The sequence below is a fragment of the Rattus rattus genome, chromosome 1 (assembly GCF_011064425.1).
Source record: "Rattus rattus isolate New Zealand chromosome 1, Rrattus_CSIRO_v1, whole genome shotgun sequence".
Classification (NCBI taxonomy): Eukaryota; Metazoa; Chordata; class Mammalia; order Rodentia; family Muridae; genus Rattus; species Rattus rattus.
This window is the reverse complement of record NC_046154.1, coordinates 118,762,955-118,777,530: the sequence shown is the minus strand read 5'-3', so window position 1 is coordinate 118,777,530 and position 14,576 is coordinate 118,762,955. Positions and strand designations below refer to the sequence as shown.

The 14,576-nt window shown below is 40.0% G+C and overlaps 1 protein-coding gene across 4 annotated transcripts in view; it reads right to left on the bottom strand.

Annotated features, from left to right (window-relative positions):
• Klhl32 (kelch like family member 32) overlaps positions 1 to 14,576 on the bottom strand; it is a 215,337-nt gene that overhangs the window by 50,688 nt on the left and 150,073 nt on the right. For 2 of the 4 annotated variants that reach the window (XM_032905088.1, XM_032905095.1), the window contains one exon: positions 10,172 to 10,387. The exons of the other annotated variants lie outside the window; for them this stretch is intronic. In XM_032905088.1, the coding sequence (XP_032760979.1) occupies positions 10,172 to 10,387 (216 nt within the window). The remainder of the gene's footprint in view (positions 1 to 10,171; positions 10,388 to 14,576) is intronic. 4 annotated transcript variants of the gene reach the window in all.

The window sequence follows — 14,576 nt, the reverse complement described above, 5'->3', positions numbered from 1 at the left end:
TGCAATTCTGCAAAATGGGCCCACAGAGAACCTAAGAATTATCTCTTTCTTTGGGTTCTCACACTGACTGTGATCTCAGAATCACATTTCCAGGTATTTTTGAGCCCACATATTCCCTCTCCTGTATGGTAGAGACGGAATATAGAGCTCATGCACTCTAGGTAAGCACCCACCATTACACTATATATCGTGATCCAAATCTTAATCTTTATATTTTATCGAAGGTCACAGGGTGAAGGAAGTGGTGTGTGCAGATAACAGTAGCAAACATGCCGCGTCTTTTTCAGACATTTCCATTGAATGTGAATATTTTCGAGCTTCTGGGCTACTCTACATACGTGCTTTGATGGACTCTGTGAGAATGCCAGGGCCAGGAAATCAGGATGGTCTGGCATGGCCCACCATCAAGAACTTCATAGCCAGCCACTTGAGTGACCTGATCCTGTACAACATGGAAGACACTGATGCTTATCAAGTCTGTAAATTATATTTCCTGTCTCTTAAACTCCGTATCTAGGCTGTTATCCAAGGGTCAACTTGTACAACATCCATTCCTAAAGTTTCAACACACTGAGCGTATAATGAAAACATGCTGATTCATCATTTCTACTTCGTCTACACAGTTTCTAGTCCCAGGTAGAAACCACAGCCTGGGGACTTCCCCACAGTCTTCCTTACCTACTGCAGCAAAAGTAAAGGAACTCTGCATTCTCTTACACCGATCCAAACTGCCTCACAAAATCCGCAAGTGACTCCACCTTATCAGCCTCCCCTCTGGGACATATACATTTCACCACCTCACATTCTGGGGAAGGTACAGGACCTCACTGAGCAATTGAAACTCTCTATCCATTCTTCTTAATGGACCCATCCAAAGACCCACATTTTCTGGCAAGACCCTCAGCAATACACCCTACTACTGATCCTGCTATTGCTGCTATCAGAGTCACTTTTTTGCCGTTTCCCACACAGCTGTACAAGAAGTTAAAAGGAATGCCAGCCAGTTACCGAAAACATCAACAGCCGATTTCATCTACTATTGAGTGAGATGTAAGATATGGAAGATGTAGGAACTGCTTTTATTTATTTGGTTGGGGGGAGATACTTGGTATATTCTGAGAGAATACAGTGAGATTCCCCATTGGACCTCTGTAACTGTAAAGAGAGATAGTTATCAGTGAATCTCGCACTGAGACTCTGCTTTTCTCACTACTTAAAAGTTAGACAAAACTTGCCTCATATATTCTATAACAAGTCTAAGGAAAGATTCATATGAAATTATGTGTAAAAATTCATTAAAATTGAAGGCTCTCTAGGCTTGTAAGAATTATTATTGTTGTTATTATTGGTGGACTTCTGCGCCTGCCCTGAGGGTTTTTACCTCATATACAGCTTACGGTTGGGTTTTATTTTTAAATCCCTGATAACCCAGGTAGCAGCAATATTACTGCAGGCCACCAATGCATAAGTAATATTCTCCAGTCATCTTTTTCTTCTCATAACAACAACAAAAAATATCAGTCTGGAAACAACATGAATCACAATGAAAATTAGAACCAGAAAACATAAATATGTCATATCTCATAAATCACCTTCTCGTTCTGTTGTGTTCAATTCTTTTTTTAAAAAAAAAAAAGGAAAGGAAAAAAGACAAGGAAAGGCAAGGAAAAAGAAACCATTAACTCATGGGACCAGCAGCACATGAATACAAGTTGGCTTTCTTGTAATTTCTGATAATCACTACCCCTCACAGCTACATACAGCCCTAGTGCTGGGAATTAGCTAGAGCAAAGTCCCTATGAAATGGCTGTGTCATGTGTCTCACAAAGGCATAAAGCTCAGACAAACAACAGCAAAGCCACTAGTCAAGCTACTGGGGATGAGCCCTCACTGAGAATTAGCAGCGTGTAGGTCAGGACACACAGTACATCTTCAAGCACCAAGCCCGGAAATATCAGCATTACTCAGTGTCCAGCTGGGGGCCCATAAAAGAAGCATCCTCGGGACTGCACGATTTGAGATGCAAAGGAGCTGGTGTTTATTTTCTTCACTAACATTTAATAGAATGGAGACGACTGCATTAGCTGGGTGGAACGGTAGGCGGTTTGGGGAAGAAAATTGAGAACTGGTACAAATTTGATTAGCTTAGGGATTGGTGAATAAAAATACATATGGAAAGTAATACATAAATACACCCTGCAAATGCCTAGCCTGGAAGAATATAGCAATACTATAATGCTACAACTCATGCACAAAGATGGACAAGGATAAAATGAAAGATTATACTCTGGGGGTAAAAGTCTCAGAACTCAGACTCTGACTCCATTTCAAGTTACCAAGATCTACGTGTTTAGAATGTAAACTCTATTGGAGGAATTTTTGGATTATATAAGCACACCCCATGACTAGGACAGAGATGAGCAGAGATCTTCAAAACTCTATGAACGTGACCAGGAGTCATCAGTGAACAAGTTGCTAAAGAAATAATGAATGAACCGGGTGCTGTGGGAATGTCTAAACAATTGTACTTCACTTTCTGTTGAAGTAACATCATTTCGATATACCCCAAATGAGAGGCAAAAACATCCACGTCAGACCCACAGCACCCAGGAAAGCAGGACCTGCTGGTCCTTTCCACTACCAAGCATCCAGCACCCATGCTACCACAGGCTATAAGAGTGCTCAGTATCATCTGGCTGGACACAGCAGGCCCTCAGTATCTAGTTGTCATGAATGAATGACTAAGGCACGCGCCATGGAACACAGAAGAATTAGGGAGGTGACAGACACAGAGCAGAAAGAGCAGCCAACCCTCCTTCTACCGTGGGTGCCACTGCACAACTACACCGAGAACCAGAACAGCTAAAAATGTCGTCTTCTTAGGCCTTCATTTCTTCAGTACTGGAGGGTAGGCACAGAGCCTCATTCATTACAGCCAGAACTCAACCATTGAGAGACACCCAGCCTTTCCTAATTTTGTTTAAAGGCAAAGGAATATTTGGTGCATTTTGTTTATCAGGCGTTAATAACTTTAGGCTCTCGGCCAGAGTAGATAGACTCCAAAAGTTAGAGGACTGGAATTTATGGCTTTGCTCTGCCAATTTTCCGTTCACATCATTGGACTGAAAAAAAAAAGTGGTAAATGCAGGAGCATTCTCAAAATACGTTGAGTCAGTATAAATCAGAAGCATGATGATGTATCAGTTTATTTATTGCAGTGTTTGAGGTCCTTGCTTATGTCTGAGCAGAAGTATATCTGGGTCAATTTATCATCTAAGAGATATAAGGTGAAACCTGCAGAAGTCACTCATGGCCTCCACTTTCTAACTATGAGAGGGTAGAAGGGTTACCTTCTGGGATTACCTTTAAGGAAAATGGTTAAGTTGAAACACAATGCATGGATTCTGTGGTGCAGATGAAAGCTAAAGAAGATCTGGTCAAAAACCAAAAACAAAAAACCAGCACCACAGAAGAGGCTGTTGACCACCATATCTCCTTGCCAGAGACATAAATTTCCAATAAGATACAAGAAAATATGGATTTTAAAAGGCCAGACTCATTGTCTATACCATGTTTCCTAAAAACTAAATATAGCATTATATAAGGGTAGCATATCTTATCATCCACTCAATTTTAATATCAAGGCTTCACATTATTGTCATTATTTATTATGGAATGCATGAGAACAACATGGTTATACAATGTGAACATTGCAGGCCCAGCTTCTGCCTCTGGAAGTCCATAATCACAGATAGATGTAAACAGGACTTTGGTCAGCTCAAAGGAGATAGCATTTTTATGAATAGGTAAAAAGTGCCTACATGCCAAGGTTAACAAAGGAATAAAAGTACTATTATTAGAGAAGATATAGGAAGTGTTAGAAGGTTATTAAAGGGAATAAAAATTCCCTAAATATTAAATGGAATATGTCTGATTAAGTAACTCGAAGTTTACCTTAAAGTCTGTTTGGTGGTGGTGGTGATGGGAAATCTAGTTCCTAACACTATGTTTAACACTGTGGTGGTTTTAATATGCTTGGCCCTGGGAGTGGCAATATTAAGAGGTATGGCCTTGTTGGAGTGGGTATGGCTTTGTTGGAGGAAGTGTGTCACTGTAGGGTTGGGCTTTGAGACCTTCCTCCAAGCTTCCTGGAAGTCAGTACTCTCTTGTTTGCCTTCAGAACAAGATGTAGAACTCTCAACTCCTCCGGCACCATGCCTGCCTGGATTCTGCAATGCTTCTTGTCATAATGATAATGGACTGAGCCTCTGAACCTGTACATCAGCCCCAAGTAAATGTTGTCTTTATAGTAGTTGTCTTGGCCATGGTGTCTCTTCACAGCAGTAAAACCCTAATGAAGGCAAACGCATAACAGGTGTCAAAAATATTCAACCTATTTCCCCAAGCTATCTTGATCTGTCTAAAAGATATCCTTTTTGTTTCTACTATTTTAGAGACAAAGACACAATTCTCAGAGCTGTATTTGCAGTTTAAAGTAATAAAAATCTCTTCCATTTTGGCTAAGTCGTAGGGAAGAAACAGTTAAAACACCTGTGCTCTATCTTCTACCTCAAGCGACCTCAGTGGTCTCAGCTGCTCAGTTCATGCTGAAAAGAGAGACTGCATTCTCTGTTAGCTTGCTAGGAACTTGTGCTTTGTGGAACTTTCCCTATCAACTTTTCTCCAATAGAAGAGATTCACCTCCTACTCTAGAGAAATCTAGGAAAAACAGACTCTGTGACTGAACAAGTAGGAAATGTACCTTTCTGAGAAGAAAGAGGTAAGTAGCCCTTCTGTAGGAAGGGCATAGAATTATTTCATTCTATGCTGTTTTTCTTTCTCTATTAAAAGTTGTTTTTTTCATGTAGTATATTAGGAATATGGTTACCCTTCCCCTAACTTCCCATTCACTCAAATCCACATCTCTTTTTGTTCTCTCTCATTAGAAGACAAACAGGCTTCCGTGATTGTCTTGTTTGCTTATTTATTTAAAACCATTTCTCTGACAACTAAGCATTAAATGTATTAAAGGTAGACAACATGATGAACTGGCACATACAAATGTTGTATAATTATCACCACAGCCTTATTGGCATGTCCATTGCTGCCTATGTAGGGCATCTAATCCTCAGAATTTGTGGGGAAAAAAAACAATAAACAAAAAAGAAAAAACAAAACTGAACCCTTTGGTCAGCATCTTCGTTGGCAGGACCCCTGCATAGGACTGCATAGGACTCTCTCATCAGGATGAGTTTACCAGGATATAGTTAATAGTACCCTACAAAGTCCGGAGTTAGAGCTAAGAGCTCTCACTGACCTAAAAGCAAAATCAAACTGGTAGAAATCTGCCAGGTAACACAGTGAGAGACTGCATGCCCCCCAGTTCCTCCATACTGGCTTGCTCCATTTATTTGCTGGCTGTGTTTCTTCCTTCTTTGAAGATAAGAATTTGGTGATTTTCACTTGGAACTTGAGATATCCTTGTCCTCAAAACATAAAAACAAAGTGTTGAGCTATACTGAGGTAAATTTGAAACAATATGTATTTAAAGTTCTTTTAGGCCATAAAACACTTGACACACAACTGTGGTTCAAATCTGTTTCCTCTGAAGACATAATGAAGTCAACCAACGGACCAAGAAATAATTGGCCAAAGGAAGGAAAACCAGTCTGGATCAGACTAAGAAGGTCTAAGCAAAAGAAGAGTTTTTAAAAGTCCAAACTGTCTGAATAAGGTGGTATACACCTTTAATCTCTCCACTCTGGAAGCAGAGGCAATTGGCTATCTGTGAATTCGCAGACAGCCCCATCTATTAGTGAGTTCCAGGTCAGCTGGGGATACATAACCCCTATCACAAAAAAAAAAAAAATCAAATGGTTCATGGACCCACAAAATTGTCATTGCAAGTTGTGGCAGACTTTATCAAGGAGAGGGACAGAAAAAGAAAAAGGTAAATAAATAAAGAAATAGTTTGTTCAGAGAGAATAATGTAATGGTTCTTATGACAGGCTTCAGAGCCATACTGATATATAATGAAAATTAGACCTTTCCTGGAAGAAGGGATTGTCCCAGATTACATTATCACAACACAGTGAAACAGCCACCTGGGTAAACCTGTGTGTTGACCGTGTTTCACCTAAGCTACGTTGCACATATTAATCAAATAGCACTACCCCTCGCCCACGTTTCTATTACCTGCCCTACTTTGTGCCAATTTCCTTTCTCTTCCTCAGCACCTCTTCTTCACTGTTCTTTAAGACATGGGATGGGGATTTGTCAAAGTCAATGAGCACTTTATTACAGTGAGAACGTTCTGTAATGAACAATTCAGCAGTTTAATGAGATTCTGTAGATCTGTCTCCAGCCTGTCTGTCAAGTTTCACTTCTATAAAGCACCCTGACACTAATCCTCTGGCAGACCCAATCTTTACCCTGGGCTGAATATTAGATTCTTCCATGGTATATTACATTACTAGTATAACCTCAGCAAAAAAATGATGAGCTTAACTATACTTGAAGCAATATAGTTGGTCTAATTTGATTTTTCTCTATTGAGTATGAGGGAATTACTTATTTACTAAGATAAAGCAAAAACAATTTCTTATTGCCTCCTGAATGCCTAAATTGATAATATTTATGGGAGTCTTTTAATTCCTTTTTGGGGATCAGGTCTAACAAACTATCTTATTGCCTGCAGAAACCAGTTTCCAAAATTCTACTTTATAAAACTAGTAGCCTTTAGAAAGAGAATTGTGATAGCTTCTAAGCAGACAGAATGGAATTTTCCTGATAGTCAGACATCTGCACTTTACTGTGTCTATCTATGGCAGTGCCTACAACCATGTGACGATAACAGACAGATGTCACACAAACAGGTGGCTTCAAATCTCAATCGCATTAGAAAAAATGACAGACGGAATCCATTGTGTTTCTTTTCCCCTTAATGAAGGAATTTGGCTACTTCATACTCTGAGTTGGCCATAGTAAGTTCCTATGGTTTATACAGCAGGAAAGATAAGACAGGATTGCTGAAGTCCCATTCAGAACCATATCCTCAACAGCACCTGCAACTTGGTAAACATTCGTAGAAGTGCCCAGGATATAGCTGACTCTTATAGCTTCTTTTATAATCAAGACTGTGCACCAGTGGGGAGATATGGTAGGTATTGACAGTGTCGGATTTGAAGGGGGGCTCTGCTCTGTAAACTAGAACCGAGTTCTGATTTTTTTTTTTTTTGTTAAAAGATGGAGACAGCGACTCATCTGGCCTGTTGTGCGCTAAATCAATAGGTTTCAAATGCCTGTGACTTTGCTGGCCCTAATCTCTTACTATATCCAATAAAAACAAGGACTGCTGCTGCTAAAAGTTCAAAGAAAGAGGAAGCTATCACATCAGCAGAATCATGTGTTAGATGACACATTTTGAACAGTGGTAAAAAGATCCCTGAATATGTTTGGTAAGACAGGGGCTTACTCCCTCGTCTGCCAATAGAACACTGAACTTTTCCTAGTATAGCAGATAGCCACTATTAATATTATTCTGAAGGCCTGAAATTCCAAGTATCAAGGATGTATAAACACAATGCTGTAGAATGTGCTAGGCAGTGAAGGGAGAAGGGATAAAATGGGCTCTAGATCCCAAAGACTTCAGGCACATTATCCAAGGACAGTCACTAGGGATGAACAGAAGAGGATTTAAATTGAATAATCAACTCTCCAACAAAAAGCATCCTCTGTCCCCTAGACAAAGCAGTGACAGGATGTGAAAAGATTCTACAGTCAGGGGAGAAGGAAAGGCTTGTGAGTGCTCGGGTGAATGCATAATGAACCAAGGAAAGGTTTTGTTTTCTCACTATAGTGTAGGAAGAACTTCCTCTCATTTGAGATCTGAGCTTTCTATTGCAATAAGAAAATGTTGCTGCAAGTATATTGTTGTCAGTATAGGGGTTAGGAGAACAATAGAGAAGGGGTAGAGCAGTAGAGGATAGGGCAATGGACCAAGGTACATGTGACTGGTCCCCAAAATGGAAAAGGGGGAAGGACATTGGGATGGCGAGAGGGAGATAAATGCAAAGGAGGAAGAAATTACAATAACAGTAAGGATGTCTGAAAAAGTCATAAGGGATCACATGATTAGCTATCTACCTTATAAACAAAACCTATACACACAAGTCTATGTATATACATAAAGAGTTTAAAAGAAAATTTCTCACCAAGGCTGACCATGTTCTTTCCAAGAGCTAAAGACCATCTAACCAAAACCCTGCATCACGCATGAGAAGCCTTCTTTTGAGTTGTCGATTAGAATTGTCCAAGAGACTTCCAAAACTTGCAGGTTCTTTCTATTGCCCTTGGTTGCCCCCCAGATGTGGAAGTTATATGCCTATTATTAAAGATATCGTGCACTTCAAAGCACAAAGGCTAGAGGCCCTTGAATGGGAACTAACCTGAACACCTCCTCAAGGATTAGCTTTCATGGTACCAGAAGGTACATGCAGGCTTCCAAAAGAGGGAAGCAACCCACAGTACTACCTAGCTCTGATACTTGGGAACCACACAATGACCAGTGTGGCAAGTTAACCTTAAGGGTGCAGTAGTGTGGCACACATACCTTAGGCGTAACCAAGAACTCTTCAATTGAGCTTAAGACCCACTCAACAACAGGGAAACCATACTTGGTACTAAAATCCTAGCCAACTACCCAAGGCTGGTGAAGTCAAGGATCTTGAAGGAGAACCTACAACCATTACTTTACTAAACCAACATAACCCCTAACTACACTCTGAACAGTCCTCCCTATATCCACAGATAAGTGTATTCATTACCCCTCATCAATAAACTTCTCTTTACATCAGATGGAGACTACCACAGAAAACCATAACCAATCAAAATGCAGAGTTGAGGAGCCCAGTCACAATAGATACATCTACCAAATACTCCTATACCTGAGGCTCGGGGAACATTTTGAAAGAGGAGGCAGAAAGACTCTAAGAGTAATAGGATCTGGAGGTTGGCTGTGAAATTATGTCTCCTAGTAACATCAAGAGCTATACTCAAAGTCTCACCAACGTGACCACCCAAACAAGGATAGCAACAATACCCATGACAGGTGGAGAGTAGGGGTACCTTGCAAAGCAAAGAACTACAGGTAATTAAGGAATGCTGAGAGCAGGAGAAATAGTTTTTCCCTGGGAAGAACACACAAGTCGGCTATCCAATACCAAATGTTCATCCCTGAAAACATACAGACATACAAGTAACATTATACTGACTGAGTAGATTATATTTAGGAACATATATGTACATATGTACACATTATATGTATGTAACAACAGTTAATGAGAAAAAGGTCTTAGATTTGACAGAGAAAGAGATATACGGGAGGGTTTGGAAGGAGGAAATGGAAGGAAAAATTATGTAATTATAATCTCAAAAATTAAAAAAACCCAACTTTTTAAGAAGTCCAAATTCCCTATACATATACACTCTTAGTAGGAATTTCAGAAATGGATTCCAAGCCAAGTATTTTAAAATTCTACTCATAGATTCCAAAGTACAACCATATTTGAACACTCGTGTTTATCAATGACAACCTGTATTAATTTACCTGCTCACCTTCATTTCATTGACTTGTGGACAAGTTCTTCCTCATCCAAACTTAAATCACCAAAATTAGCCAACTTCAAAACCCATTAAGTTACTAAGTTACCTACAAATTAGTTAAAAACTCACACGGAAAAATTTATTTGAGCTACTAGAAGCTATTTCTACGTTTTTCTCACTAAAATAATTTTTAAAAGAAACATTTCCCGATGGTCTTCCCCCAAACCCCTGAATTCCTTTTGTTTCCATGGTTTAAATACGTATAAAATTGATTTACAATCTATTTACTTTACAGACCATTGTTCTCATATGCAGCTTAAGAAACTTTTTTTTGTCTTCCAGAGAAAAGTCTTTCCCTTTCAAAATTTACCCAGGTTTGAGGAAGTCACGGTACTGGCCTGGTCCCAAGCTGGGCTGCAGACCTGGTACCTACCAGTGACTTGCCTACCTAGGGTGCAGGGCTTCAACAGAGCTGACAGCCAAGCCTCATCAAACAATGGCTGCTGCTCTGGACACCTTCCCTTTCTCATCATGCCCCGCCTTCCTAGGTCAGTCACCTTGCCCTTACCTGCCAGATCTGCTCCTCACTCAGGGAGGTCAGGCGGTCACTCTTCAGCACCTCCTGCAGCAGGCAGTAGGGCAGCGTGAGAACATCCTCTGGGCGGCTCTTCAGAAGCTCTGAGAGATGCTTCACTAGGAAATCAATCACTGCCTTCTCCAACAAAGTGAGGTGAAAGAGGTCAGCAAGTCTGTACAGATCCAAGTAATTAAAGCTATTTAGTTCCTGGGTGCCAAAAACATAAACAAACAAAAAAACACTCTTAGAAATTCACAAAGAACAGGCCAGAAATTAAGTCCACTCACCACTGCTTTTGTAATAGGCAGCGGGGGATGGGGTGGGGGTGGGGGGATGGGGTCATTAATCTTAAGACCATTCTCCCGTTCCACCAATTATAAAGCTCTAAGTTTTTATAATTTTCCCTTCTCTAAATCCATATTCTTTTTAAAAATTTATTTATTTTTATTTCATGTGCACTGGTGTTTTACCTGAATATATGAAGGATGCCCTGGAACTGGAGTTATAGACAGTGGTGAGTTGCCAACTCATAAGACATGGGTGCTTGGAAATGGAACCTGGTTCCTCGGGAAGAGCAGACAGTGCTCTTAACCACTGTGACGTCTCGCCAGCCCCCAAATCCATAGTCTTAAAAGCAACTTTAAGATTTAGGGTTTCCTGAAAGGACTCTGGTTTTGTAGGGTGAAATGCTCCTTTACGGTCTTTTGAAAACCTTTGGAAACCCTCACTAATAAACCCTGTGGTGGTTATTGTCGCTAGTAAAATTGACTGCATCTGGGATTAACGAAATCTCACATTTGTGAGAGATTTTTAACTAACTCAGTCATTTGAGGTCAGAAGGACTACGTTAAATCTGGGCCTCACCTTCTCATGGCAGCCTATATGAAGGACAGGAAGGAAAGAAGCTTTTGCTCTTTGGCTGTGTTCTCTAGCTCTTCTTTCACTGGCATTAGAGCCTACTTCTTTGGGATTCTGCTCTTTATTGAAGACTACCTGAGACATCCAGCCTTGTGGACTGAACAACTATAGGAATCTTGGACTTTCCACTGGTAGACAGCCATTGTTGGAGTAGGTGGAGCATAAACTGAAAGCCATTCTAATAAATCTCCTTTATATATAAACATATAAATTAATATAATATAATATAGACTATTATATAAAGACTATAATAAATATATAATAAATATATACATTTATATAGTTATAATACAAAGGGAATTTATTATATATAGTATACTATATTATATTATAAATAATATACTACTACATACATATATATGTATATGTATATCTGTGTGTGTGTGTGTGTGTGTGTGTATTCTATCAGTTCTATCTATCCTCCAGAGAACCTGGACCAATACAAGGACAGTTAAGTGTTCTACCTTTCCTGTTGTTTCATTTAGCTCTTTGTCTACTAGTGGTAATACAGGAACAGTTAAGTGGGGATTAAGGACGAAACACAAAATAAAAGACACACTGACTTCAAATTGTTTCTGAAACTTTTTAATCTAAGTACATCTGTACATAAAAACAACCCATCCTGTCTTAATGGAATTGGAAGATGAAATTTACATGCAAATCTTAGCAAATGGATAAATGTCACAGAAAAGACTCATGTCTTGAATATTTATATGCGAAATCCACCTAAACATGGACCTTGTTTTGTTAGCCTTGAACATCCAGAACACCAATGACACTCCCCCTCCTCCTACCATTCTGAACATCTGCGTGCCATGCTCTCAAACATATAGCCAGGCCTCTGGGGAAACTAGAGCCAGGAAGGTGCAGCTCTCCACCTCCCAAGGGATTTCTGTGCCCTGTGAGAGTCAGGGTGGCACATCTGATAGGAAGCTTCCTATAAGTGTGATAGGAATGGCAGTATCTACATTCTCCCCATTCCTACTTTATAATCACTAATATGTGGGCAGTGTTTGGAAGAGCAGGTCTAGAGGATCCTATGACACAACCATTTCTTCTATAGACTGATTCAACTTGACATATCTCTTTTTCCTAGTTTTCCTAAGACTATCAACTCTAGCAATATTTAATTCTATTATAACATGTATATTGATAATATTTGAGAGTTTAAATGAGTATTTTTAAAATTTGATTTTTACTTTAATTCTCAAATATTGTGGGATCCTATATATCACGAGTTCATATGTTCATATATTTTTGTTAAAGTAAGAGTCCACTTAGTACTGCCTGTATCTGCTTTGGTATAGGACGACCTCCTGGAGCATATGCGCCCTCTTAGGCAACACATCCATAAAAATAACTGATTCTCCCTCCCCTAGCAGACAGTAATTTTCAGTTGAGCCTAATTTGAGGATGCAACTTCATGGGCCCCTTTCCTATCCACACTAGGGTTCTGGCCAGTTTGATCTTGTCTAGGTCTTGTGCAGACAGTTATCGCTGCTGTGAGTTCACGTGTGTAAGAACCCTGTCATGTCCAGGAAACAGTGTCACTGCAGACATTCACAGGCACGGGCTCTAACAACCTCTCCTCCCCCTCTTCCGTGATGATCGCTTTAAAGGAGGGTGTGATACAGATGTCCCATTTAAAGCTGATCATGCCATAGTCTTAGTCTCTCCATGCTGACCAGTTGTGGTTCTCTATATTAATCGCAGTGTTCCACAATAAGAAGCTTTTCAGAGGGAAACCAAGACAGAAATACATTAATCTGGTAGAGCAGGGAAGGAGAACTTTCTGTTAAGTCTGAAAGCACTAAATGCTTATTTTTCAAAATGCCTTTTATCAAAACAGATGACCACTGACGTCTACTACGATGCAAGTTGGTGCGGTTCCATTCATGCTTTCACTCAAATAACCCTGGATTCTTATTCGCATTTTAGCGAAGGAATATAGGAGTTACTGAACCAAGTTTTCAAAACTTCTTAAAATTGTTCTCCAGTGTTTACTTCTTAGGATTGGTAAGTACCAGGCTGGCTGAAGAGGGTAGGAGATTCCAGTGTGCACTTCAGCACATCTTTGGAACGAAATACATCTCTGAAGCAAGTTCACCTAATTTGGAGCCCTAAAAAATATTTTTGGCTTCCCAGAGTATTACTCTGCTATTCTTCCAAACCCTGTCAACTCTTGGAGGGGAGCAGGATTCTGATTCAGTGGCTAGCACTGTGGCACAAAGACGGGAGTGGGCAGAAGCAGAAATAACTGTGGTGCTAAGGAGATGGGAGAGGTACGGAGCGAGTGAAGAAAGCATGACTTGAGTATGGAATGGTAACTGGATTCACTTTGCTAGCGGTCTTTCTATCCTAACACAGCTATTCTAGGTCTCTTCCAGTTACTTGAAAACCCACAACTTGAAAAGTCGACTTCAAAAGTGCAGGTAATTTATAAAATGAGTTTAATGAGGGGATCTTGAATAACTCTTCTTTTCCTCTTTTTAATTTTTGTATAATATAATTTGATAATGTTTTCTCTTACTCCTCCCAGATCCTTCCCCTCTTCCTACCCACCCAATTTATGCTTCTCTTTCTTTCTCTTTCTCCATCTCACCTTCTCTCTCTATCCTCCCCTTTAAAAACCAAAAACAATTTTTGCAATTTTTATTTTTATTGTCTTTCATTCTAGCATATGTGTAGTTTGCACAGGCATTGATGAATGATTGCATGTGTGTTTGTGGGTGATTGCCTATATATGTACGCATGTGTATGCATATGGAGGCTTAAGGTTATGTTGGGGATCATAAGGTTATGGGCTTGGGGATGATCCTGCATCAAACTTCCATCTTCTTCATCAAAGCAGTCTCTCTCAATCAAACCCTTAACCCACCAATGTGACTAGTCTTCCTCCTAGTCAGCTCGCTCAGGCATCCTGTCTCTACTTTCTAAGACTGGAGAAACAGACAGGCTGCCACCTCCATCTGGCATTTACGTGTGCCTAGAAACCTAAACTCCAGTACCCATGCTTCTCAGAAAAGCACTCTAACCACTAAGTCATCTCCCAGTGCCTTTGAAAAATCTTTGTGTGTGTGTGTGTGTGTGTGTGTGTGTGTGTGTGTGTGTGTCTGTGTGTGTGTGAGAGAGAGAGAGAGAGAGAGATGTATGTACATGATTATGTGGGTATATTCATGTATGTGGGCACATGTGTGTGCATGTGTATGCTTGTGGAGGCCAGATGTTCATGCCATGTGTCTTTTTTTGAGCTCTTTCCCCTTGTTTTTTGAGACAGGGTTGTGGAAAGACTGGCCGCCTGACTTTCCTATAACACTGCAGTTACAGATATAGTTTACCATGCCCCATTTTTATCTGGGTATTGGGGATATAAACTCAGGTCCACAGTCTTGTATACCAAGCATTTTACCAACCATGCCATCTTCTCAGCCCCACCACATTTCCTTTGAAAGTAACTTTTATATTTTCTTCAGGACTA